We start from the raw sequence: 23,937 nt of genomic DNA, 5'->3' as shown, positions 1-23,937 counted from the left end.
AAATTTTTAGCAAAATAATTTACTTCTTCTTTATAGAAACACCAGGAGTGTCAGTGGCCAGAAATTTTGTATTTTCAGTGCAACTTACCTGCAATCTCGTCATATTCTAAGAAGTCTGTTGGACTTCAGTGGGATTTAATTCAAATTCCAAGTCCCCTTATATAAAAAGAAATAAATTTTATTATAATTAGAAGATTCTTCCATAGCTGGGCTAAGCGCAACAGAACATCACCTTTTACTTTTTATCTTATTTATGGATATTTAATCGTCTTTTCTAGATAATAATGATGGATTTTAGTAACTGTTATTTTATTTAATGGTATCAGTTTTTACTTCACTTTTGTTTTAAAAAAATACGTAAGTCTTCTGCTTATGTGCTTGACTTCGAACTTTATGTACTTTGACTTTATGTACTTTGACTGTTGAATGAGTAAAATGCATGCATATTTATTTGTGTTTTTAAAAGCCTTATGCAAACTTTTATCTTCAGAAATATAGAGGTCACATGATTAAAACTTGCATAAGTCTTTCTACTGTCCCATTTAAAGATGGGTGTAGCTTTGTTTTTAATATTTTATGCAACTGAATTTTTTTCACTTCTATTCATGTTTTTGTCCCATTATTGGGACTACATTTTAGAGGACCCATGAATGAAATACAGCACTCGCTGATCTTGTGTGTGCTAACAGTACTTACTTCACTAACAAATGTGATTTGCGATACATTAAAATACATTATATTATAAATCTGTGCTTATAGCTATATTTTTAAAGTTTCACATGTGTTTTTATTAAAGACACTGTAGTTGATTAAATAGCATACCAACAAGAACAACTAGAATGTTGCCATCATTTTCTGTTTATTTCTGAAAATTGGCATCAGTGGAACCATTCCTCTGCTTATAGTGTCCTGAGTGAGATGGGCTCTTTAATTAGCTTCAGCATGGAAAAGCAGGATTGTTTTTTGTTGTTGTTGTTTTGTTTGTTTGTTTTGCTTTTTTTTTTTTTTTTTTTTAATTCACTTGCTCATAGTGGAAAAAACTAACATCATTTACTTTGGCTGTGACAGTTAAATGTTGAGAGGGATTTTGCTTTAAGTTTCTTTGGTCTAGCCATAGGTCTACAGGCCTTTATCTGTAGGCCTAAGGATTACTATAGTTTTCATTTTACAGGTCCTTTTATTAAAAGGAGTAGTTAAATTTGTACTGATTTCAGCATAAAGCAAAATCATTGTATCCAATCTCTGATACTGGAAAGTCTGTCTTTTGGCAGAGTCTATTAAGCAAAAGTGATTTTTGATGCTGAAAATTACTGCTTGTGACTGCTGGATCTCTTTTGCTCTTATTTGCGTGCTTGTCATCTTCATACAAATTGGAAGAAGAACTTGACATTGAATCCTTTTGCAGCACCTTTAACTTTTGGATTTTAATTCTCTTTAGAGAATTTGCTAATCCTAATAAGGCCAGCTATTTAAAAAAGAAAAAAAAAAAGAAAAAAGAATTTTGCTTTTTCTTAAATATTCTAGATTCTCTCAGGCTAACCTGGTTTTTCAGTCAGTACCTGAATGCCTCATCTCAGACCAGTTCCTAGAAAAAAGAATGACATTCATTTGTTTTAGAATTCATTTTGAACTGCTTTTCTTTCATTTGATCAAAAAGAGTGGTCATTAGTAAAATTATGGGAAGAGTCCGACTTCAGGGTCAAATTGTGGTTTTATGTAAAGAAGGGTAACAAAGCTCATGTGGGGTCTGCAGCACAAGTCTTAAGAGGAGTGGCTGAGGGAGCTGGGATTGTTTAGTCTGGAGAAGAGGAGGCTCAGGGGAGACCTTATCACTCCCTACAGTGACCTGAAAGAAGGTTGTAGCATTGTGGGTGTTGTCCACTACAGATAGTGGCGTTAAGTTGTGCCTGGGGAGGATCAGGTTGAATGTTAGAAAAATTTCTTCTCTGAAAGAGTGGTGTGCTATTGGAACAGGCTGCCCAGGGACATGGCAGTCACTGATGCTGGAGATGTTCAAGAAACATGTGGATGTGGTACTTAGGGAAATGGTTCATTGGGCATGGCTATGATGGGCTGGTGGTAGATGGTCTTAGTAGTCTTTTCCAACCTTAGTGATTCCATGATTCTCTTATTCTGTAAGTAGAAAAGAAGGTTAAAGGGCACAAAAGTAATAGAAATCCACAGAAAGATTTGAAAGCATTTTCAAAGATTAGGAAATGAAGCAAGATGAGAATGGAAATACTTTTTTTTATAGGTAGTGGACATTTGTGAAATGTTGTTCTTCTGTTACATGTCATGTGTAGATATTGATGATAAGTTAAAAAAAAAAAAAAAAAAGAGTACTTATAACCAGAAATTGGTAAAAAATTACAATTTCTGTTGTATCTATTCAGTTGGACTTTGTTCATCTTCCTTCCTATTGCTTCATCCAGAGTGGAAAGTGAAAACATCACATTTGTGTCATGATGAATTTTCACAAATATTATATAGGATCTCAAACCAAAATTTTCACCAGTACGATTTTATTTTTCTTGAAAGTATTTCACTAACCTTTCTTTCAGCTTGCTAACTTGTTCAGAAGGCACATAATCAATCCCAAAGCAGAATTTAATCTTCCTTATTTGTTCATAACTTACTCTGCTGATTCTTAGTATTGCTTTGCTTGTACAGAGCTTTGTGCATCCTCTTCTTCCATTACTTTACTGATGAACTAGATTGTGGATTTTGACCATCAAACAAAAAGTAACCTATGAGTTCTGTAGCTCTTGATGCATAAAGATGAAGAAAGTCTTATTTACTCTTCTTACACTTTGTTATAGATTGGCTTTAAATTATCATAAGTTCCACGTGCCAAAAAATCTTGTTTCTGCAAGCTTGTTAGCCGCACATGGAGCTCTGGCTCTAGTAGAAAGAGCTAAAACTGGAATAGAAACTACATCACAATTTCCACACTTAATAAGGCAGTAAGTCAGCTGTTGCCATGGGACAGAGATGGTTGAATTGTCAGAACTGTTCCATAGGCATAAATCTTAGACTTGTACCAGATGCTTCATGCTGTTTCTGCTATGAAAAGCAGTTGGAAATTCAGCTTGAAGGATTTCTTTCCTAGAGAGAAACTGCAGGTGGCATAAAGTAGAGATAAAGTGAATGTGATGGGAAGATACGTCATACACTTCTGCTACGGTGTCACTATTGTGCCTTCAGGATGCATGTCTGACCATATGGTTTATGCCATGATAGGTAATAAACACAGTTCGCGGCATGGAAAACAATCCCATAAATCCTATAAATTGATTTAGAGAGATACAGCTTGGAAAAATGACGGGTACAAGTTTCTCAGGAAACCTTTATTTTCAAAAAACCTTGCTGTCTCCAGATTTTTTATTTTTTTGTACTAATCCTCTAGAAACAAGACCACTGTTATACGTAAGGGAATAAACGGGTGCAGTACCTTTCGCTTTTCTGCCTTTTGCAGTTTACATGATTCTGTTTTATTTATTTATTTATTTTCTTTGCTCAGGATCTTACATTTTTGTGCATTGTATTGCCTGGTAGCATGTTCATTTTGAGCCCCAAAACACATGTCTTACACACAACTCCTGTGCAGGAGTGTGGTTCACTGTCTCAAAAATCTTGCTTGGTTGGGACAACTGCAGGCAATTTAGGCCTACCTTTCTCAGATCCAAGTGCTAGAGGCTCGTACTTATGTCTGCATGTACTTCTTCTGCTCACTAAGTAACGTGGGTTTGGATCCTGCCTCTGGAAATGGCTCTGTGAATCTGCAAAGACTCTCCTGTTTAACTTTTGGAAATTATAGTAATAATAAATGTGGGTGAATGTGCTTGTTCTTTATCAAAATGGGGCAGACATATGAAAAACAGCAATTATGTTTTGGCTCCTAATCTAAGTTATGACTTAATTCATGAAAGCAGATAGATTTTTGCAGGACAATCTCTCTGAATAAGGAGCAGATACGGTTAAAACACATTACAAAACGCTTGCAAGAAGTGCTTTGTGAATAGAATTGTTTCTAAGGCTGTAGCTCTGACTGTTCATATTATTTCAAGCGGTAAGAAGTTTACATTAAAATCTCAAGGGAAACATGACATCTCTCACTAATTTCATATGGTGCTTTACTGTTTGTTAAATAACAAAAATTTTACAAGACCATTTATAGACTGAAGGTTGTTCTGAGCTTATAGGGTGAGAAATACATGTTCTGTGGGATGCCCTCCAGAGAGGGTCTGAGCTCAATAAAGCAGAAATAAAATGATCATTGAGGCTTTGTTTACAGCGAAATTTAACTGTGCTCATGAAGCAATAGAAGCAATAGAATGAAACTAGCAAAGGTGATGGCTGGCTGGTTTGAATGTGTTTATGGGAATGGGCATAAATTATAGTGCTATAAGCTGTATTTATAGCAATTTAACTGTACAGGGTTGTACAGAGGAGCTGCTTTCCAAAAGAAAAAATCACATCCCTCACTGAAATAATCATGTTTTACTTCTGTGCAGAGTGTGGAGACCAGACCTAAATTCATTCCAGTTGCATTTCTGAGTACTTAAACAGGAGAACTGCTTCAGTGCAGCCTTTCTTTGGCTCTGAAAGGATTTAACGCTGAGAGGTGTGAACATCTGTGCCTTCACTGAAGTCTGTGATTTTTGAAGGTGCTTTAAGCTATCAGTGTCTTGTGTTTCTGTTTTGGTTCCAAATCTTATTAAATAACTCAATGGGAAAATGTTTCAGTGTTGCGGGACTGGAACCTCTCAAGAGACCTCTGTTAGCTTGCTGTAGCTGTGTTTCTGACAGCTCAGGTGGACATTTGGTAAGAAGCATTTTATCCTTACTGTAGAAAATGTACCCAAATGTGATCTCATATGTGGCAGTCACAGAGACAATTTGGAACAGAAAAACAAGTTGTGCTCTGTTCAATAGTTGTGGCTTTTTTGTTTCCATAGCCCGAACAAAACTAACATAGGCCTACCCAAGCAAAGCACTTCCTCTCTTTGGCAACTCCAGCAAGCAATTTTTTCTCTCCAAGTAGGATTTCAGGTTTGTGCAAGTGGAGTGACCTATCTGAAAGGCTGTACTTATGGGAGATATTTCTGATGTGATAACTTCTCAACATACAGTGACCTGGGACATTGAAGCTCTCACAGCACAGGGACATCAGTGTGCACTGAAAACCAAAATTTAAATAGAAGACAATTTTATACATCCTCCCGCCATTGTTAATTTTTTTAAATTTTTTTATTTTTTAGAATGGAGAGGCTAACAATGTGATCAGGTTAAACACACCCAACACAGGAAATAAAAAAATGCTGAATTGAGGACTAAGCTATATTTATTCAGTTCCCAATCCAAATCAGTACTATTTCTAATAAAAGCTGCTGTTTTATCTAATTGGAAGTGAATATTCCATTTTCAAGTATTTTGCTCTTTAGACTTTGGTTCATGTCTCCTTAAAAATCTCTCCTTTGAGGTGGCAGTCTTAACAGATGCCATTATTACTTCCAACATGTTATGATTTTGAGTTGGCAGTTAAACTTTCTGTTAATGCTTTTCAAGTTGAAATGACATCATATATTGGTGCAAAATTTTATCGTTAGGATTCTTTATTTAGATTTACAGAAAAAAAAAAGAAAGAAAAAACAAATAAACATATAATTTCAACCTTTCCCCTTCCTGGTAATATTCATCACAGTGCTGAGACCACTACGGGAATTTATTGGTCTCTGTACTGGACCCTGAATTTGCTTATATTCATTGCAAGAGGTGGTTTGAAGTTATTTCTAACCTGCATCTTCATAAATCTTTAAATTTATTTCTATCTTTCAAATATTTTTCCCAGAAGGGTATTTTTTCATGAGTTTCCATTTAATGTGACCAAAACTGCTGCTGTCACAGATCCTATATGAAGAAGAAGGAAGAGAAACACAATTTTACAGGGTTTCTGCACATAGGAGCATAGAGTAATTCACAAGGGGAGCAGCTTGTGCAGGCTATCTGGTCTACTCTCTGTTCAAAGAAGGATCAAGTTGAAAATACCATCTGTCTTCATGGTTAAGTTAAGTAGCAGAGGGCCTTATCAAATCAAGTTTTGAATAACTTCACTGAAGGGAGTTCTGTAACTACTTGAGCCCCTGTTCCTCTCTTCAACATAGTTTATTTATTTATTTTTTATTTGTTTGTTTATTTATTTATTTAATGTAAGTACATGGAATTTCCTTGCTTTGCTTCAGGTTTTAAAATGGATTGAGAAGATTTTTTGTTTGAACATGGACTATTTGCTTGTTTCTAGAAAGATTTTTCTTTTCTTTGTGATGGAAGCCTACACTTGAACATCATTCTGTTTGACATCAGTCAAACAAACCCATACAAAGCCGACAGCAAAGAGGTATGCAAGCTGCCAGTCTAAAAGAGTGAGGCTGAATTACTGCTTTGGGTAAAGGTCATGGCTGCAAATGCAGTTTCTCAAAGATAGTTTTACTCCGAACAGACTCTTCATTAACTTACTGCTGTTTTTGTTGGTTTTGTGCTTTGTGTTTTGTTGTTGTGGTCATTTGTACCAGAGGACAAAACTCTCCACAAATGACTGTACTGAGATTTGTAATATTCCCTTATTTTGAAATATTTCTCCTCTTAAAATAATGGCATTTCATGCCATGAGAGATTAACTATGTTTCAATATCCCCTAGTCCTTAGGGAAAATGCTCTAAAACGGTGAGTTACAGATGATTCCTACCCAAATATCTAGAAAAGAGCTAAAAGAGAAAAGTCACAACATGTTGGCTTTACACAATGATGCGATTTAATCCTGGAATGACTGCAGCGTCAAGAGTTGTGTGGCTAAATCTGTTGTCAGCTATAATAAACACTCTTTCTGCTTCCACATATGTGAATATGTGCAGCTGTTGAAGAAACAGGCATCTCTGCTTCTTAGTCAAACAACACATAAAACGAATTATGTTAGAAAAGATTATGCGCAAAAACAGGTGACGGAGCTGTTTTGTAATAGATTGATTTACGGAAGAAAGTATGAGATCTATTTTTTTTTGTATTGATTACTTCCTACCATCATTGAATTTTGAAAGTAGAACTCATTTAGCTGAAGTCCTTGAGAGAGAGAGAAAAATCTTATATGAATTTATTTTATAGTCTACATGGGAGTTGTATTCATGTAATTGAAAAAGATGCACTGAATCTGTTTTCAACAATGCACAATGCACAGTAAAAATTATTAAGAGAACTGTGCCATTCTGTCTTTGTCTGTCTCCTTAATTCACTACAGACATGAACATGCATCATGAATTGTTTAAATGTGTACGTTGATACATACAATTTATAGAATTTAGAGATGGGAAGAATATGAATTATACAGCAGAAAGCTTTCAGCATGTTGTAGAATTGATTTTTTTTTTTTTTAATTTAAATGAAGATGTACATTAACCTTAAAAAAAAAAAGAAAAAATCAAAGGGGCAGTGAATTTAGTGAGCCTCATGGAAGGCACACATGGACCTAGGTAAGAGATGAGAACAGTCTTTGTGTATCTGTTTTCTGGAGAAACAGATCCAAATAATCTATGTGTGGTGAAGACACTAATGTGACTGAAGCTCTTTTAAATTTGAATTGAACTCAGCTTGACAGAGAGATATAGGTGTCAAATAGGATTGCCACAAGTCTTATAAATGTGGTGTTTTGTTGAGAGGAAGGAGCCTAAGCAATACAGAGCTTGCTACAGTTCTCTTACTGAGTGTAACAGAAGTGTAAAGAGGTACCCTGATGCACAAAAGGCTTCAGGCTGGGCTTTGAGTAAAGCTCACAAACAACTGCAGAGAAAGCTGGGCTTTTCTATATATGGTGTTCACAGAGCAACTTTTTATTTATTTGTTTATTTAGGCAAACACACATGGTGAAATATCACTCTGAAGTAAAAATAATACAGTCTTAATATTCTTTTTAAGAAGGTTGAAATCAGGATGTGCCAGTTCAGCAGAGTAAACTTTTAGAATGGGCATGACATTTTTTCTTAGCTGAGCACTTCAAAAGCCATCAAAATAGCTGTTAGCTTCTGTTCTGGAAACCATCGGGATTCTATAAATAAACATAGGATAACAGAGGAGCAGGAAAAAAAATCTTACCTCAGCAGTTATTGTAATTATTAATTCTGTTGTTTCTTTCTCCTTTTTTTTTTTTTTTTTTTTCCTTTTTACAGTGTATCCTATTCAGTGCACGTCTCTGAGGACTACCCAGGTACAGTGCAACATTCTTGTTCATGACATATGTATATGTGTTATTATAACTTACAGTATTCATATGAGAATATTTGAAAGAGTGTTAATGCGTTCCAGGTGCATCCTTGGGCTAATCACTTCCCGTTAGTTAGATAATTTTCACAGTCATTTCTCCTTTTCAGGCATCATTTATCAACTGGGTCAGGGTGAGAAAACCTGGTTCACAGGTTCCCTGAGACCAGAGCATGTGATGCTTCTTGTGTTTGGAGCCAACATTGATAGAGGAGCAAGAAAGTGCCCGACTCTTCTTTGGCATGGTAGATAAAGCTTGATCCTTCAGGAGGCTGAGCAGTCTGGCATGGGGCCAGCAAAGCACTTCAGTGTATTAAACCTTAATGAGACTACTCATGTTCTTAAAGTTAAGCCTGCGAACTGTGCACTGATGCTTCTCAGAGTCTGCTGGAGCCAAGGGCTTATGTGTGGGTATGTCTTTGGTAATGTAAACTTGCAAAGCTGTTCCCAGCTGCTCGGTCCTGCCTCTCTGCTTTACCCTGAGCTGAGCTGGCAAAAGAGTTTGTGTAACCATGTGGCCAGCCTAGACAGGTGAATCACCTGTATAAAACGCAGCTGGCCAAGAGTAGAAGCTGATTGGCAGCTTAATTATTTCCACTATTTCCTTCACAGACAGCCTGCACAGCTACTTTATAGGTAGATTCTCATGGCAGATAATCTACACAAGCAGCAATTGAAGAGTGAAGCAGGGATGAGGGCAGACAGGCACTGTGCAAGTAGTGGTCCACAGTAATAAGTGCAAGATTGCACCACGTTGTGTATTTTGTACCTGGGAGTATTTAATAACGTTAATACTATGAATGGTATGAAAGCCTGTGTCCTTTTTTGATTATTTTCCATAAAATCTCTGTAATATGTCTAAAAAGAATATTTCTTTTTTCTTTTACAATCTCTGAAGTAGCAATGTCTTCATCTTCTTCAGTGTTAATCAGCAGCAAACTATGCCTGTTCAAAACACCAGTGTTTGAAGCAGAGGCAGAGAGAAATTACTGTCAGTAGTGATGATAAATACAACAGATTTTGTGTAAGAACACTCATAACCTTTATGAGAGATAATTTTTTCTTTTCACTAGTAACAACTGGAGGAAAAACTGCTAGAAATGATTATCTGTTCAGCAGGTGGTGCAGAAAGTTGGATTCCTAAATTACACAGTCATGTTCATAAATTAATTGGTCACTTGATTGCTCTGACAATGAAAAGAGACAAATAGTTAATGTTAATGGTTAGTTTTGTTAAGGAATTGATTTATTCATTTCAGTGATTAGGCTGTTTTGAGGTTGCAGAACTTTATTCCTAGGAATCACTAAACTAAATGACATTCCAGAGCACTGAACCAGCAATTGCTCCCATGGCAAATGAGATTTAATCTCCTGGCAAGCTCTTCTGTTTGACAGACCTCAAACCTCCCTTACCAGATGCTGCTTGCAGTATGCCCCAGTGGTCTACAGGTCTGAATTAGTTTGGCCCTAAAACCTAATAAATATTCTTTACCATTGCCCCCTATATATTAGTGCCAACTGGAATTTGTTCATTTTACACTATAGTTAACTTGGTGAGGAGGACTGAACCAGCTGTGCATGTTTATTGATTGAAATCTAACCTTTCAACCCTTGGGAAGAGCTGATTTTATTTCTATCTCAAGCTTTTGCGATACATATACCTGCTCTACGATGAAGAGGTGTTTAGTGAATTAGGAATAATAATGACACTTCGCTGTTTTCCAGCTTTGATCCTAAAAATAGGCAATGTGATTTGGTAAGCCAGATTCTCTTCTCTTTGTATTAAATCTTTAAGTTAACATTACAGCTGATCGTGGCTCTCCTCTTTTCTGGTATGTATTTTTAAGGATGTTTCAGAGACACATCTGAATGTGATGGTATCCACCCTGGGAAGCTCTGTGCTGGTGTCCTCAACTCAAAGATGATTTTAAGCATTGTTACTAGTTGCTGGAGTTCAGAGCAGCATGTGCTCATTAGATTACATTTCTTATAGGATAAGTCTCTGCAGATCAAGGTTTAAGTCCATTAGTGTGTAGCTATATCAAAGTTGTATCATTTGAAGATTAAAGGTATGTAGTACACAGTGGATTAAGCTTTGAAATCCAGGAGATGAAATCTGGGAGAAAACTGTCAGTTGATCATAAGATAAGTTGCTAATGTATATGATCAATATACGGAAAGAGAAAAAAATTTTGCCTTAAAAATGTTCATTCAGCCAAAAGTGACCCCACAAATAAATCTTGGATACTGCAAGACCTGTGGGTACAATGTATAGCTCCCTGCATTGCTATTACACATCACCGTGTTGGCATTGATAACAGTGTGTAGCTACCGCTGAATTGATTCATAAAGCATCAAAAGATTACAAACAGCTGAACATTAAATCATACCTGTGGGAACCATAACATGACATGACAACTTTCAATAATGAAAGGTGCTTGAAAGTTTCATAATTGTGAGTGAAAGCTAAAAATACGCTCACAGAGGCATGCTGAAGAAGTTAATGAGAGTGCTGACACAGTAATATCTGAGAGTTATACATTGCTGAAAATGTGAAAATATCACTGAAAACTTCAGAGGTAGGGTAATAACAGTTCCAGCAAAATACCTTGGTAACCGTTTTCTCATAACATTGAAAAAAGTGAGGAAGAATAATGCTCCTTAGGAACAGTTGTAGAATATACCATCAGTGAGAAGATGGAAGTCCCATTAATAAGAGTGGATCATGACTTGTGTGAGAACAATTGCAGCAGCAAGCATTTTGCTAATGAATATGTTTTCTGACTGATACTTGCTGGCTGCCATAAACTTTTAGAACTGCTGCAGTCTTTTATCTGAGTTATTTTTGAATTATAGATATGTTAACAGAATCATCCCTTTCTTAGACCATGTTAGACTTTAGCAGAAGTGGAGACAACCCACTTGGTAGTGAGTGGTTTGTTGCCTCTCTGAATTAGATTCAGGCAGACACTGCCTATGGGATCCTCTAGAAGGCAAATGAAAACCAGTATCTTAATTTCAAATTTCATTAGACAAAAGGAAAAGAAAAAAAACAAAAAAAAAAAAAACAAAAAAAAAGACAAAACACAAATGTAAAAAAAAGTAGTAGCGGTTGCCAAGTAGAAAAGAAAAACAAAAGCTTGGCAGTGAGTGAAACATACTATGCAGCTGCCAAGAATGAGTGACAATCAGTGGACATAAAAATGTAATTAAAATCAATACAACTTTAACTGAGTTGTCTTTTTTTCCATATACGTATATTTTGGTATATTTTCTACAGCACGGATTGTTGTATTACCTACTATTTCATATAGCTATAAATTCTAGCACATGGATTTCCACTCCCCCACCCATCTATACAGTTCTGGGTACATTTATTTAGAATCAAGTGATGATCTCAGTTATTCCTGCTCGTTACACTACACAGCAGTAAGTTATTCCCCAGCTTTAGAAAAGAATGGGCATAAGTTTCATATCCAGAGGTTGTGGTTGGATCTGATGATCTTTAAGGTCTTTTCCTATCTGAGCAATTCTATGTTGTATGTTTTACGCAGGGACTGAAGCAATGACAGTGAGGTGTGCATGCAGATGGAGGCAAGGCAGTGGGCATGGGGAGGGTAAGGTGCAGCTGCCCTGAACACACAGTTACAACCTGTCCTCCCCACGGACAAAAGCAGCAGGAGTGAAAGCTGACCAATGGCTGGAGGGGCCCCCTTTTGTGCTCAGTGTGCCGTGCCAACTGCAGAGCAGATGCCGACTGAGCAGATGGAGCAGGTTGCTGTGCCTGCTTGAGTGTGGTGCTCAGGGAAAAGTGCCAGCCTCCTGGAGCACTTAGCTGCTCACAGGGTGTATCTGCTGTACTGTGCTCCGATGACCCACATTACCTCTGATGAACACAAAGTAGAAGCAGGAGAGAGTGTGGGACTGCACCAGATGCACCAGGTGTGTGAAAGTGGCAGAAAGGCTGATTCACAGTCCCACAGAATGGGAAAGCCCCGCGTGCAAGCGGCAGCATGGCAGCTATGGAAACCCCAGAGTCTTAATGCAGGCTTCTAGGAACCACTGTAGTGCAAGGGACAATACTGCTGAATTTACTGATAAATTAATGCTAACATTTCTAGCGTTCCATTGAAAGCACTCCAAGGCTTTGAGACCCAGATTGCAGTAGTATGCTTACAATTGTATGCAAGATTATGCTCTTCACTGATGTGACCAGGGTGTTCAAAGTGATGATAGCTCTTGTTTCAGTTCTGTTACTTCTCTCTATGATAGTCCTAATTGTCAATCTTTTTGCAATAAAGTGCAAAGTCTATTTCAACCCATATCATTAGAAAACAAAATCTTAGTTCCTTCATAGGCACTTCAACAATTCTTGCAAAATCAGCTTCTGCAGGTACTACCTGAAACCTTGCTGCTCCTCTTCTGTTTAGTTGGAAATGAAAAAAAACACAGCCTAACCTCACATTTTATGTGGAAGCTTGGAATATAATTTCCATATTCGTATACATACCTAAGACTTTCTTTTTCCTGAATTTTGTAAAGAAGATGTTCTCCATTGATTAGAATATAATTCAGACATGCTTCTTGAGACTAGCTAACACGAGGCACAGGCATCTGTGAATATTGTGCTCATAAACTCACTCTGCATGTGTGAGTGTTGATGTCAGGCATGATAAAAAGCCCTGAAGAACTCTTCATTTTGGAAAAGCTTCGCTCAAACCCCTATTAGCCTTGATAGAACAGTTCTGAGCATTGCTTGATACACTTCCTGAAAACTGTGACATTGGAATCCTGGGGTTTGTTTGTATAAAATATGGGTCTCAATCTTCCATCTTTTTTGATATTTTTCTTTTTGTCAGCAATCTCATTAGAGAAAACACACCAGGAGATGTATGCTGGCCTTCTTTAATCACTGGCAAGATGGTACCTTATGGCAAAAGGGTGGGATGGATGATGTGGGAATGGGTTGGCAAAGCACCATGGGCCTTCAACATACAAGGTGTTTTTCTTTCATAGATAACACTTACGTTTCCAGTTCTGATAATGATGAAGATGTATTAGTTACAACAGAGCCAATTCCAGTAATTTTCCATCAAATTGCTACAGGTAATCTTACATCCTGATGATTTTACTAAGTTCTTAGTAAAGAAGATGCTTTGTGAAGGAGGACAAGATGTTGCCTCTACTTAAATAGATGTGTTAATGGATGGAGTTGAAGTTTGCTAGTTCCTCATGGGCTTACTGTAGTGAATTGTCCTACATTTCAGAATTTAATAAATTAAAATGCTTCTTTTATGGATCTACACAATTGTGTAGGCAGAATGTATTTTATTCTTTTAGTGTCTTGCAGTCTGTACTAAAGCAATTTTCCTTGAATAGTTAGACGTGCTTAATACTTCTCATTTATATATTTTTATGCTCTCTTGCTTAAAACTCTATGAAATCTTCACCACTGGGAGTACAATAGTCACATAGAACTATCATTGCCTCTAGAGAATTACTTCAAAAAATTTCATGCAAAATGGTTGACAAAATGAGACTGTAGAAAAAATATAATTCCAATGAAATTATTTCATTTGAAATTATTTCCATACTTTTCAGAAGTAGCTAACAAATAAAATGGCATTCTTTTCAGAAGTCTAGACACTTGCATACTATGTATTAGTAAGATCTGTGCACATTTCTTAGAGGCTTCTTAGGTTTTATCAGCTAAATTCCTTGATGATTTCAGATTGTAGGAGAAATTGTGTAGAGCAGTCTAAATTCTGACAGTTGCTCAGATGGGATTATTATGTTTATTATTATTACATAGCTTATTTTTTGAATAGAAAACAATCTGATTTAAATTTTGGTAGGGAATTTTGATCTTGCTCCTTTTTACACAAAAGTGTAAATTGATTGAGCAAAACAAATCTTCTGGATAGACTAGCTGAATTTTATTTGATAATTGACATCATAAGATTTCTGAAATGTGTGGGCTTCTTTATTTCAGACTGTTGTAAGCAATTTGGTGCCCATCGTGCCCATATCTTTATGTTCCTTATGCGCACCATTTATTTCAACTAAGTATTTTGAGTTGGCATATGCAAAATTATTTCACGTTTTTCACAGACGTTCCCTATTTTCCCTTTTCTCTTAAGAATTAAGAAAAACCAGCGATGTCAACTATTGCTTATCCATTAAAGCAAAATTACAGAGGGAGAATGGAGAGGTATGTACTTCTTATATGTGTATTTTAACAGGTATTTTAAGAAATGAGAGAAAACTGGAATGCTTGACTTAGAATTTCTCTCAAATGTATGCTTACTCAGATTGTGGATACATGTATTTTAGAAGTATCTTAGTTCACTTAGGCTACTGCTGTGGTGTACAGCACTCCAGCTGGTGTCTCTGGAGCTTTCCCTGACAACATTCACTGTTAATATCTGAAACTGAAGCTGAAGCCTTGTCAGTCAAGCCTCTGGCATGGGCCTCTAACCAATCTCTCTGAGATGATATTAAGAAAGAAATGACAATAGAATGAGGTCTTCAGAGGCTGACAGTGTTAAGGATTCAAAGAAAGTGCCACATAGGCTTCCGTGCCAAGCCTGAGAATGAGTACTGTACCAAGAATTCAAGAGCTTAACTTAAATGCTTTCTCTGATAAGTTTGGTTTCTGGGTTTGCAATACTTGTTTTCTGACTACTGCTGTAAGACTCTGATCTGTATTTGATCATGGAAAAGGTCAGTTTTGATAATGGGTGTGGTGGGTTTTTTTTGTTTGCTTTTTGTTTTTTTTTTTTTTTCAGTCAATTTAACCTCATTTGATTTCAAAGGCTGCAATGGAAGTTTTTTGCCTGTGTCACTTCATAATTGTTTTCAGTGCTCTGTAAACATTAGAAATTCAAATGCAGTAAGAATTATTAATATTTTTTTTTAGATTGAACAAAGTAGTTAAGTATGAAAGTACTGGAAGAGCCTTTAAATAAGTCTCTAACACTGACCATTTCTTTTGGCTAGACAGTTAGAGGTTCAGGTTAGGACAGGATGAGTTTGTCATTACTCTCCTATGAGAGTTTCATTTCTCTTTACTTTGTATTGAAGCTTCTTCAGTTGGGTTCTGTTTGAATACAGACTTCCCCTTGAGCAAGGGTTATTGTTAAACAAATACAACTGAAGTCACTTTGTTTCTTTTCAGTAAAGCAAAAGCAAATACAATTTTTATGCCTCGTCTCAGAAAATTGCTGTGAAATTGTCTGAAATACAGTTTTTCTTCTATGTGCGTATGCAGTATCCAGAGCAGGAATTTAGAGGTAAAGATAAGGAGATGGGATTAGATTGTCTGGCCATAGAAATTGGTGATGTTTACAAATATATGGAATTTAAACATACCTTCTCTACTGTGATTCATAGATCTGATTTCACATTGTGACAGTTCTGTGTAGGACATAAATACAAAATATGCAATAAGTACATTGTGTTTGGATTTAAATTAGGTGTTGTGGTTTTATCAGGTTTTTTTAGGGGGTTCTTGTCAGCAGAGGGCCTAGAAATAACAAATGGATTGTGGGAAACAGTATTAATAATATTTTCAAGTAATTACGTAATTATAGATGAGGGCTCCATTAGTAAGAAGCAGAATACAACACTGTAGCTCATGCTGAGTTGCAGTCTGTACCATGAGCAGTTCTATTTACTTGAGTGCAATTATTCACAGAGAACCCAATTATGGTAAGTTTTACTTGGGTAAGCATATTACTTTTTAATCCTTAATTTTCCAAATCTTGGAGTAGAGCTGGTCAGAAAATTAAGATTTAACTTTCTTGGCAACAGGCTGGTACTTTTGTTAAAAAATAGTAACTAAGCAGTAGTGTGTCAGAGCTTTTTACATGAGGGAACTTAAAAAATCTCATGGTTGGGCTTGAATTATTTCCTTAAACTATTAGAATTGATTTACCAGAATAAAGTAAATTAAAACTTTATTAGATCAGTAAAATGCTAAACGAATTAAGTCCAGAACCTCTATTGGTGGGTAAATTATGCTTTGTTTAGCAGAAGCAGAAAGTGAAGTAGCTCTAAATATCCTACTGAATTCACCAGTTCCCTAAAATACCACACTGTGTCTACACTCAGACAAAGTATTGTTTCTCTGATCTATTTCCAGGGTGTTTTTTTGTGCACTGCTACTATGTGCAGGCTTTGTCTGCTATTTCACTGTTCTTAAAATAGGCCCCCTGTACACCTTGGGAAAAATGATACTGAAGTGTCTTTTCCTAAAGCTGTGTACAATTTACTTATAAAAACGTAATTATTGTACTCAGAATGTTAAATGTAAGACAGACATATTGCTTATGTCACTGTTAACTTTCCTCTTTAATTAAGGAGTCACAGCACAACAGCACACTTGAAGAAGACTCTGAAGGAGATAATGATTCTGAGGAATTTTATTATGGAGGACAGGTAATTGAGGATATTTTTGCAAAAGTTTCAAGAAATGGATACTTGAAACCTTCCATGGTTCATTCCCTTACAAATCTTTGATAACTGATTTTGTATGTATATTCAATACAAAATAGAATGTGACTTGTATGTGTACATAGTATTTTAAAGTATTAAATGATATATTGTGTATTTGTGTCAAATTTAAAGTGAGCTCATTTACATCTGTAAAACTGTAGGAACAGGAAAATCCAACTGTTCTTGAGGGTGTTTGAAAATAGAAGCCAGTTGCTTATTTCCAGGAAATAGGTATTTACTCTTTACAGCTTATCCGATTATTTATATAAATGGGAAGTCAGGATGGATCCAAATCTGTTTCCTGCTGGAGGATTGCCATTTTGTAAAGTCAAGAGCACTGCAATTTAATGGTAAAAATGGTTATTTGAAAACAATTTTGATCTAGGCAACACTCTATCATTTTTTCTTAGCTCTGCTGTTAAATTCACCTCAGAAAATGCTGCATATTTTTAGGTGAATGCACCTTTCTGCCTTTCCTCCTTGTTCCTTTAGTAGAATTAGTTATTATTACATCCTCTGATGTATTGAGAAATAAAATCTCTTTATATCTTTACCTTCTGCATTGTCAACAGAATGCTTCATGCTGCTAGACTCTGTATTCAGATTTTTCTTACCTTTTTATTCTAAAGATTACCTCAGAGAAATAATTCCTCCCCTACGTTGTTAGAACTGTTTGTTTCAATGGACATCTTAAGGAATTACGGCCGATATTTGTGAAAGTCATCATTGCCTCTGCCTGAAGGCTGAAGCCATCCATGCCCTCAGAGCAGAGAGGAGAGGCTGCAGGTGTGCGTCAGCAGCGCCGGCTGCTTGGGTTTGGAGCGGACTGTGCAGCATACTGATGAGCAGGGCACCACTGAGCCTGTTCTGCAGGCGAAACGCAAGCTAAGGCTCTGTACGTTTGCTGTAAAGAAAGCTCACCCCTAAAAATCTGTGAAGAGTGATTCTGAAACTGGTAATGAAAGAATGTATTTTTAGTGACAGAAAACAACTATCAGGGGGTGTGGACTCGTGTTCACTTTAGAAATGACTGCAGGAGTTGCCTCACTTCCACTGCCTGTTCCTGCACCCTGCAGAGCACTGGAGAGGGCTGTGTACACGCATTCCTTTGCAGAGGCTGATTTTAATCTGCCTGCGAGGAAGAATCTTCTGATTTTGCCCTGTAGTAATGAGTTATGTGTACTAGCTTCATTTTTCAACTTTGCAGAAAGAGCATTAACCTCGGTGAAGGTGAAGTAAAAGCCAGCAAACAGTGGAAGTGCTCACTTCTTGAACCAGCACAACTACACCTGATATAGGATGACTGCTTGTGCCCAAACAGATGAATGTTAGAACTACCTATGAGATATATACTCAGAAAGCAGTAAATAATTTTGTAAGATGTAAAAGAGCTTTTCAATAGCAACTACTAGTCAGAATTCAGTTGCCTTATGTTATATGCATGTAGGTTAGAATTACATTACATTGAATCGTCTGGTATTTATTTAATTGAAGAAATTGCAACAGACCAAAAAAAGCAGTAAAATTACAATTAAATTGGCAATTAAAAAAAGGTAGTAAGTGATTGTGAATGTCTACAGTATAGAAAACTCCAAAAACAATATAAGGAGAACAAAGCGAAAGCAATGACAAGAAACCAAAGACATCATCAAAAATATATTTAAAGAAACCTAAAAAAAGGAAATGTTTAATTTAAAGTTTCTTGGCCAAGAAAATGGCATTCTAAGGAAAATCTGTAGACTGAAGTGATTGATGACTTACAAAACAGATAAAAAACCATTACTGAACTAAGTTCCTGGAGAATTAAAAGAGTCCTGTCCAAATGAGGTGAGTTTAGAGAGTTATTAAATGATCATAACAGGTACTGGGATTCAGTAATATGAGGAAAGACTAAGTAATTGACTATGTATTTGGGGAACAAGTAAGGTAAGCTCCTTTATTTGAGAGAAGTGGTTGCTGTGGCCATAGAGAGAGGGGACAAAAACACTGACTGCAGCAATCAGAGGGAATAGAAGCCAATGTAAATTGTGTGCAACACAGCTGGAAAAGATTGTTACAGGTTAATTCTAACATTTCTAAATGGTTTTAGCTGGAAAGACAAGGAGCAACTGATGATGAACCAAGGAGCTTAGAAAATGTGAAATGGCACTTGATGGGCAGTGAAAACATGATACGACCTTTTGGTCATGAATTAAATGCTTGTATCTGCTTCCTAGGCACCTGCATGTAATCCTCCCTAAGGATTTAATGAGTAAAGACTTTAAAGTAGCTAAGTGATTCAATAGCCTAAATCTTATTGATTTTCAATGGGATTTAGGTCTGTAAATCACCTAATCTCCTTTAAAAATGCAACCTTTTGTCATTATATGGGACAAAATAGTCTGAATCAGGTCTCAGATTAAAACTGAGACTTTCTAAACACAGACCCTTCTGACACTGCAAAGTTATCAGATTTTTTTAACCTTTTTTTTCACTTTCTCTGTGACTCTGTTAATTCTCACTTTGAATCTTTGGCTTCTACACTTGCAATAGAGAATAGGATTTTGGAACAGTAGCACTACTGACTGGTTCTTTTTTTCTCTTTTGTGTTTAGTTACAGAACATACTTGCAAATTTAGATATACTAAACTTTGGCAGTCTCCTCTGCGTACATCAGCATGTCTGTAGCACTGATTCAGGGATGGAAAATAACCACACTGTGATCTAACAGTTTGCTAGGACACTTCTTTGTTTTCTTTTGTAATTCATTACCCCTTACTATCAGAAAATAGATGACAGAAAGCATTATGCTGAGCAGTTCACTGTTCTGCATAGCATTCTGTTTGGATTTCATTACTACTAGTACATTAGAATGGTTAAAAATGTAGGTATTAAGTGCAGTAAAGTGGTAGGTGAGCCACAGTCACAATTTTAGAAATCATTGCTGTGCCCTCTTTGGAAGCAGGACATTATTGATACATCCTGAAAGAATTCATCTTTGGGGAGGAAAAAAAAAAGTTTTGTTCCCTTGCTTGTGTGTGGGGGAAATTGTCCTGACATGTCTTCCCGAACAGAACAAGGATGATTGGCTTAAACCTTTCTGGTTGGGAATATCACTGATATCTGTAAGTAATTGCATATGCTGTGCTGATGAATTGTGTGCCTTACAGTTGAAGACTACCAGCTCTAATCAAATTATTCAGTTGATCAGTCAATTGTTATTTTAATTCAGTTGAAATTTATTTAATTAGATACGTAATGACAAGTGTGGCTCCAGATATCAGAACTGCGGTGCGAGAGCACTTGGATCTGGGAGAACTGAAGAAACAGTACTGCAATTAGATAGGATTCTGCGTAGCAGGAATTCTCAGCAGGATTCATATATAAGGATATATTTACGAGTGTGAAGGGCTAAATTACAGATTAGCGCTTTACTCTTTGACTTTGGCAAAGGTACAGACCAAATCCTACTCTCATGTCTGAATCTGTCTGTCTCTAGAGTTCATTAATTTACGTGAAATTATTATCATTCTAATTGGTATAAAGAGATAGCATTAAATTAACAGAAGCAGGCAGATTGATCACCAAGAAAATAGAAGTAGACATTTAGAGGATTTTTATGAGCTTAATAAGGATTTTTGTCCTTATGAAAAAGAATATATATATTTTTTTATTTCACATAACCTAGCTAGACAGGCTCACAGTTTTTGTTTTATAGTGTAAACACCAATATAACTATATCTCCTTTTCATGTGGAGTTTGAAAAAAATTGGTGCGATATCTAAATATGTGTTACATCAGTTCCTCTTTGGTAAAAATTCTTCAAATGAAAATATGTTCATCAATTATTTTTCTTTTTCAATCTGATCTGACTGCACTGATGGTCTCATATGCAGACTGAAAATGTAATATATGCTAAAAAAAATGTAATATATGCTAATATATATGTAATATACTGAAAATGTAATATATATGCACTTAATGCATAGAATAGTCTAGTGCTTCTCTTGCTGAGGCTAGGCCATTCTGCCTGTACAATACATGAGAGCATGGCAAGAAATGGAGGAAAGCTTGTCCTTTCCTACTCCGGACTGACGAAATGGGGGAAATCTGATTCTTCTCCTGCTTTACAGTTTTAAAATTTTAAGAGATCCAGAACAACCCTCAGGACAAGACAGGGCAGTGGAATGAGTTCTTTCCATCTTCTCTTCCACAAATAGGGGTTGGGCCCTCTGACATTTTGATACAGAGGTGCCTGCTTTTCTTCTCAGCAATATTATATTATAATATTATTGCTTAGAAGAGTTATACCACTTCAATGCTTCAGCTAATCAAGGAAGTTCTTTCTGAGCTTGTTAAGAAATCTCTATGAAAAATATTTTGCAGGGGGAACTTTCAAGAGCCTAGATCAGATGCCAGTAATGAAATGAATAAGAACTCCTAGATTATTTTGTTCCGATAGGTTAGCTATGATGGAGAACTTCATAAACACCCGCAGCTGGAAGCTGATTTGATAGCAGTGAGAGAGATCTATGGACCTAATGCAGTATCTCTCAGGTATGTTATTTACTGTTTTTATTGTGGAACCTTTAAAAATTTGGAAAATGAGTTCTATGTACACTTACCCCTACAGCTAAAACTATGATTTCTGTGTATTGTGGCAAAAGAAAGGAGCTCTCATAGCTAACAGTAATGCTGGATTTGGCTTCATTTCATGGCTGAGTACTCTTACAACTGCCTATGTTGAGAGCAGGCCCAGGACGCCTGTTCTAAAACATTGTCTTTTGCAGTTCAGTAGGTAGCTGATAAGGCTGTTGTAATTTGTTGAAAAACGCTATTCAGCATTACTCTAAACCCTTGTTAAACTCCTTCTCTGTCATATTGTCTTCTGCCCTGGAGGTGGACGAGACGAATGATAAGAGATTTAGTAAATATTGTCCTTAGGGGAAGGGAGAAGGAGTTGGCTTTGTGTAGTCTGGAAAAAAAGTCAGAAGCTGTATATAAACAGGAGTGATCAAATGTTCTCTATTGCTGTAATGAGAAAATAAGAGGCTAGGTTGTGGGCAACAAACAAGAAATTAGGTAGATTTTAGGAAAGATTTCTACTGTAGTAAAATTGGAAACTGAAGAATTCTACTTAAGCAAATAGATTAATATTTTGCAGAGCTAGAGAGTTTGCAGAGAGATTATGTTAAAATTTTCAGTAGATGTACAAGTGTGCATGGTTCTGCTCTAGAGCATAGCTGTATGATGTATTGAATTCACTTCAAGTATTTTATAACTTCATTTTCCATTTATGTAATATTAATAATTTCATTAAAATAACAGGCAAGATGTAACACCTGTCAGAAAAATTACAAATAAAATATCAAAACTGACATATAACAAAGTAATGAAATATAGAGAATATTAATATAGAGATAATAAACTTAGGCATACATGTATTGCAAGTAACAGTTCCCATTAACCTCTAAATAATAATCTCTATTATTTTAGTCTGAGAGATAATATCTACAAATATGGTGTAATGTGTCTTTTGAAATTAAGTGGAAATTCATTACATTTCAGGGATCTATTGAACTGAAATCCATACAGTTGTGTATGGGCTTAGGAAATGAATGAGATAAATGTTTAGTTGCCAAACAGTTAACTATGAAATTGAGAATACCTTGGTATTGTGCTCCCTCAGGCTTCTAAAATTGGAACTTGGTATGTAACCTTTCAAAAACTGTTATGTGTCTAATTTGTTGAATCAGTGTTTCATTATGACCTCCTTAGGCTCACTGTACTAGAAATTGGCATCTGTGGCTTTTGGCATGTAGAAAACTTTCATGCTTCTTGCACTCAATTACGGTGGAAAATACTTTTGAATTCTTGGAAATGATAAACACAGAATTAGGCATTCATTTTCATCCCTCTCCAACAGCTCCACTTCTCTGATTGCAACAAGCTTATCTAACAGTGAGACCCACAAAAATGCATTTCATAGAGAGCTGACCTTGTTTTTGTGGTCTCCTACTGTCAGAAAGGGAACTTTACATATTGAAAAACAAAATTCCTGCACCTGCAAGCTTTTCATAGAAAAAGTGTCAACTGATGTTTGAAAAACTGAGAGTGAATGCGCTTTCATACCAGGAGTGCTCCAAAAGCAATGCCTCCTGTTTTGTTATGTTGGCCCATGCTGTCAGAAGTGGATGGTGCTATGGCAGTAGTGGTTGAAACTTCCCGACAGGATTCTGTTAGATTTTGTTGCCATGCGACAGATGAAACATCAATGAGCATAAGTTAAATCTGCACCTTGGGAACTTTAGCAATACTGCACACAGCAGATAAAATAACGTTACCTATTGCCTTGAGCGCATTACGCCGCAATTGGTACCTTTTGACAAACAAATGCTTGAATGTATGAAGCAATCCCACAGGTATCATATGCCACCTTTTAGTCTGTGTTATATTTATCTTCAGTTGTTTATCTCAAGGCTCTGCTTAGGTTACTGGCTATGAACCTAAAATACCTATGAAACTAGGATTTTCTTTTTTTGTAAATAGCAACAGTGTATGGCCATTATTGTTTCCTTGGTTTGTTTGTGCAATATGTTAGACAAAAATACATGGCACCAATGGTATAGACTTTGGGAAAATTATTTAAAAAATAAATTAAGAAGTTGCACCCTTTGATTTGAAAGAAAGTTTTCAGTGCAGCAGACATTCACCCACTGGATTTATTGATCCAATCTGTGTAAAAGTATATTTATACACATTCTGAATTTAAGTCAACATTATGCTTTATCATTATCCTTTATAAAATCTTCCTTTATAAGTACTCCTTAGGCTGAGGCTCAGAAGTATCTTAAAGAGCTTTAATGTAATGTCATTTCTTCCTTTCAGGGAATATGGAGCCATTGATGATGTAGATATTGATTTGCATATTGATGTTAGCTTTCTTGATGTAAGTAATCTAATCACAGAACTGCATAATGAACTTTAATACCCATTTAATTCTGCTACACTTCAGACTCTGAAACAAGTACCGAGACCTTCCTTTTTCAGAGGCTTGATCTTCACAAGTGGCCTTGTTATTGATTACTACCCAGCAGAAACATTTCCTTTTCCTTTTACAATCACAATTTTTAAATGTTTTTTATACTTTTGTTT

The 23,937-nt window shown here is 36.2% G+C and overlaps 1 protein-coding gene across 4 annotated transcripts in view; it reads left to right on the top strand.

Moving 5' to 3' along the window:
* PARP8 (poly(ADP-ribose) polymerase family member 8) overlaps positions 1-23,937 on the top strand; it is a 112,512-nt gene that overhangs the window by 42,206 nt on the left and 46,369 nt on the right. For 3 of the 4 annotated variants that reach the window (XM_042875379.1, XM_042875380.1, XM_042875381.1), the window contains exons 3-8: positions 8,217-8,254; positions 13,324-13,413; positions 14,448-14,518; positions 16,669-16,746; positions 21,245-21,339; positions 23,671-23,731. In XM_042875379.1, coding sequence (XP_042731313.1) covers positions 8,217-8,254; positions 13,324-13,413; positions 14,448-14,518; positions 16,669-16,746; positions 21,245-21,339; positions 23,671-23,731 — 433 coding nt within the window. Of the gene's footprint in view, positions 1-8,216; positions 8,255-13,323; positions 13,414-14,447; positions 14,519-15,810; positions 16,018-16,668; positions 16,747-21,244; positions 21,340-23,670; positions 23,732-23,937 lie in introns of those variants that run through there. The other variant, XM_042875382.1, reaches the window with a different exon arrangement.

Source organism: Lagopus leucura, unplaced genomic scaffold (genome assembly GCF_019238085.1).
Source record: "Lagopus leucura isolate 7727_CA_CO unplaced genomic scaffold, USGS_WTPT01 Super-Scaffold_100014, whole genome shotgun sequence".
Classification (NCBI taxonomy): Eukaryota; Metazoa; Chordata; class Aves; order Galliformes; family Phasianidae; genus Lagopus; species Lagopus leucura.
The sequence above is the reverse complement of the archived record's forward strand: the minus strand, read 5'-3'. Positions and strand labels throughout refer to the sequence as shown.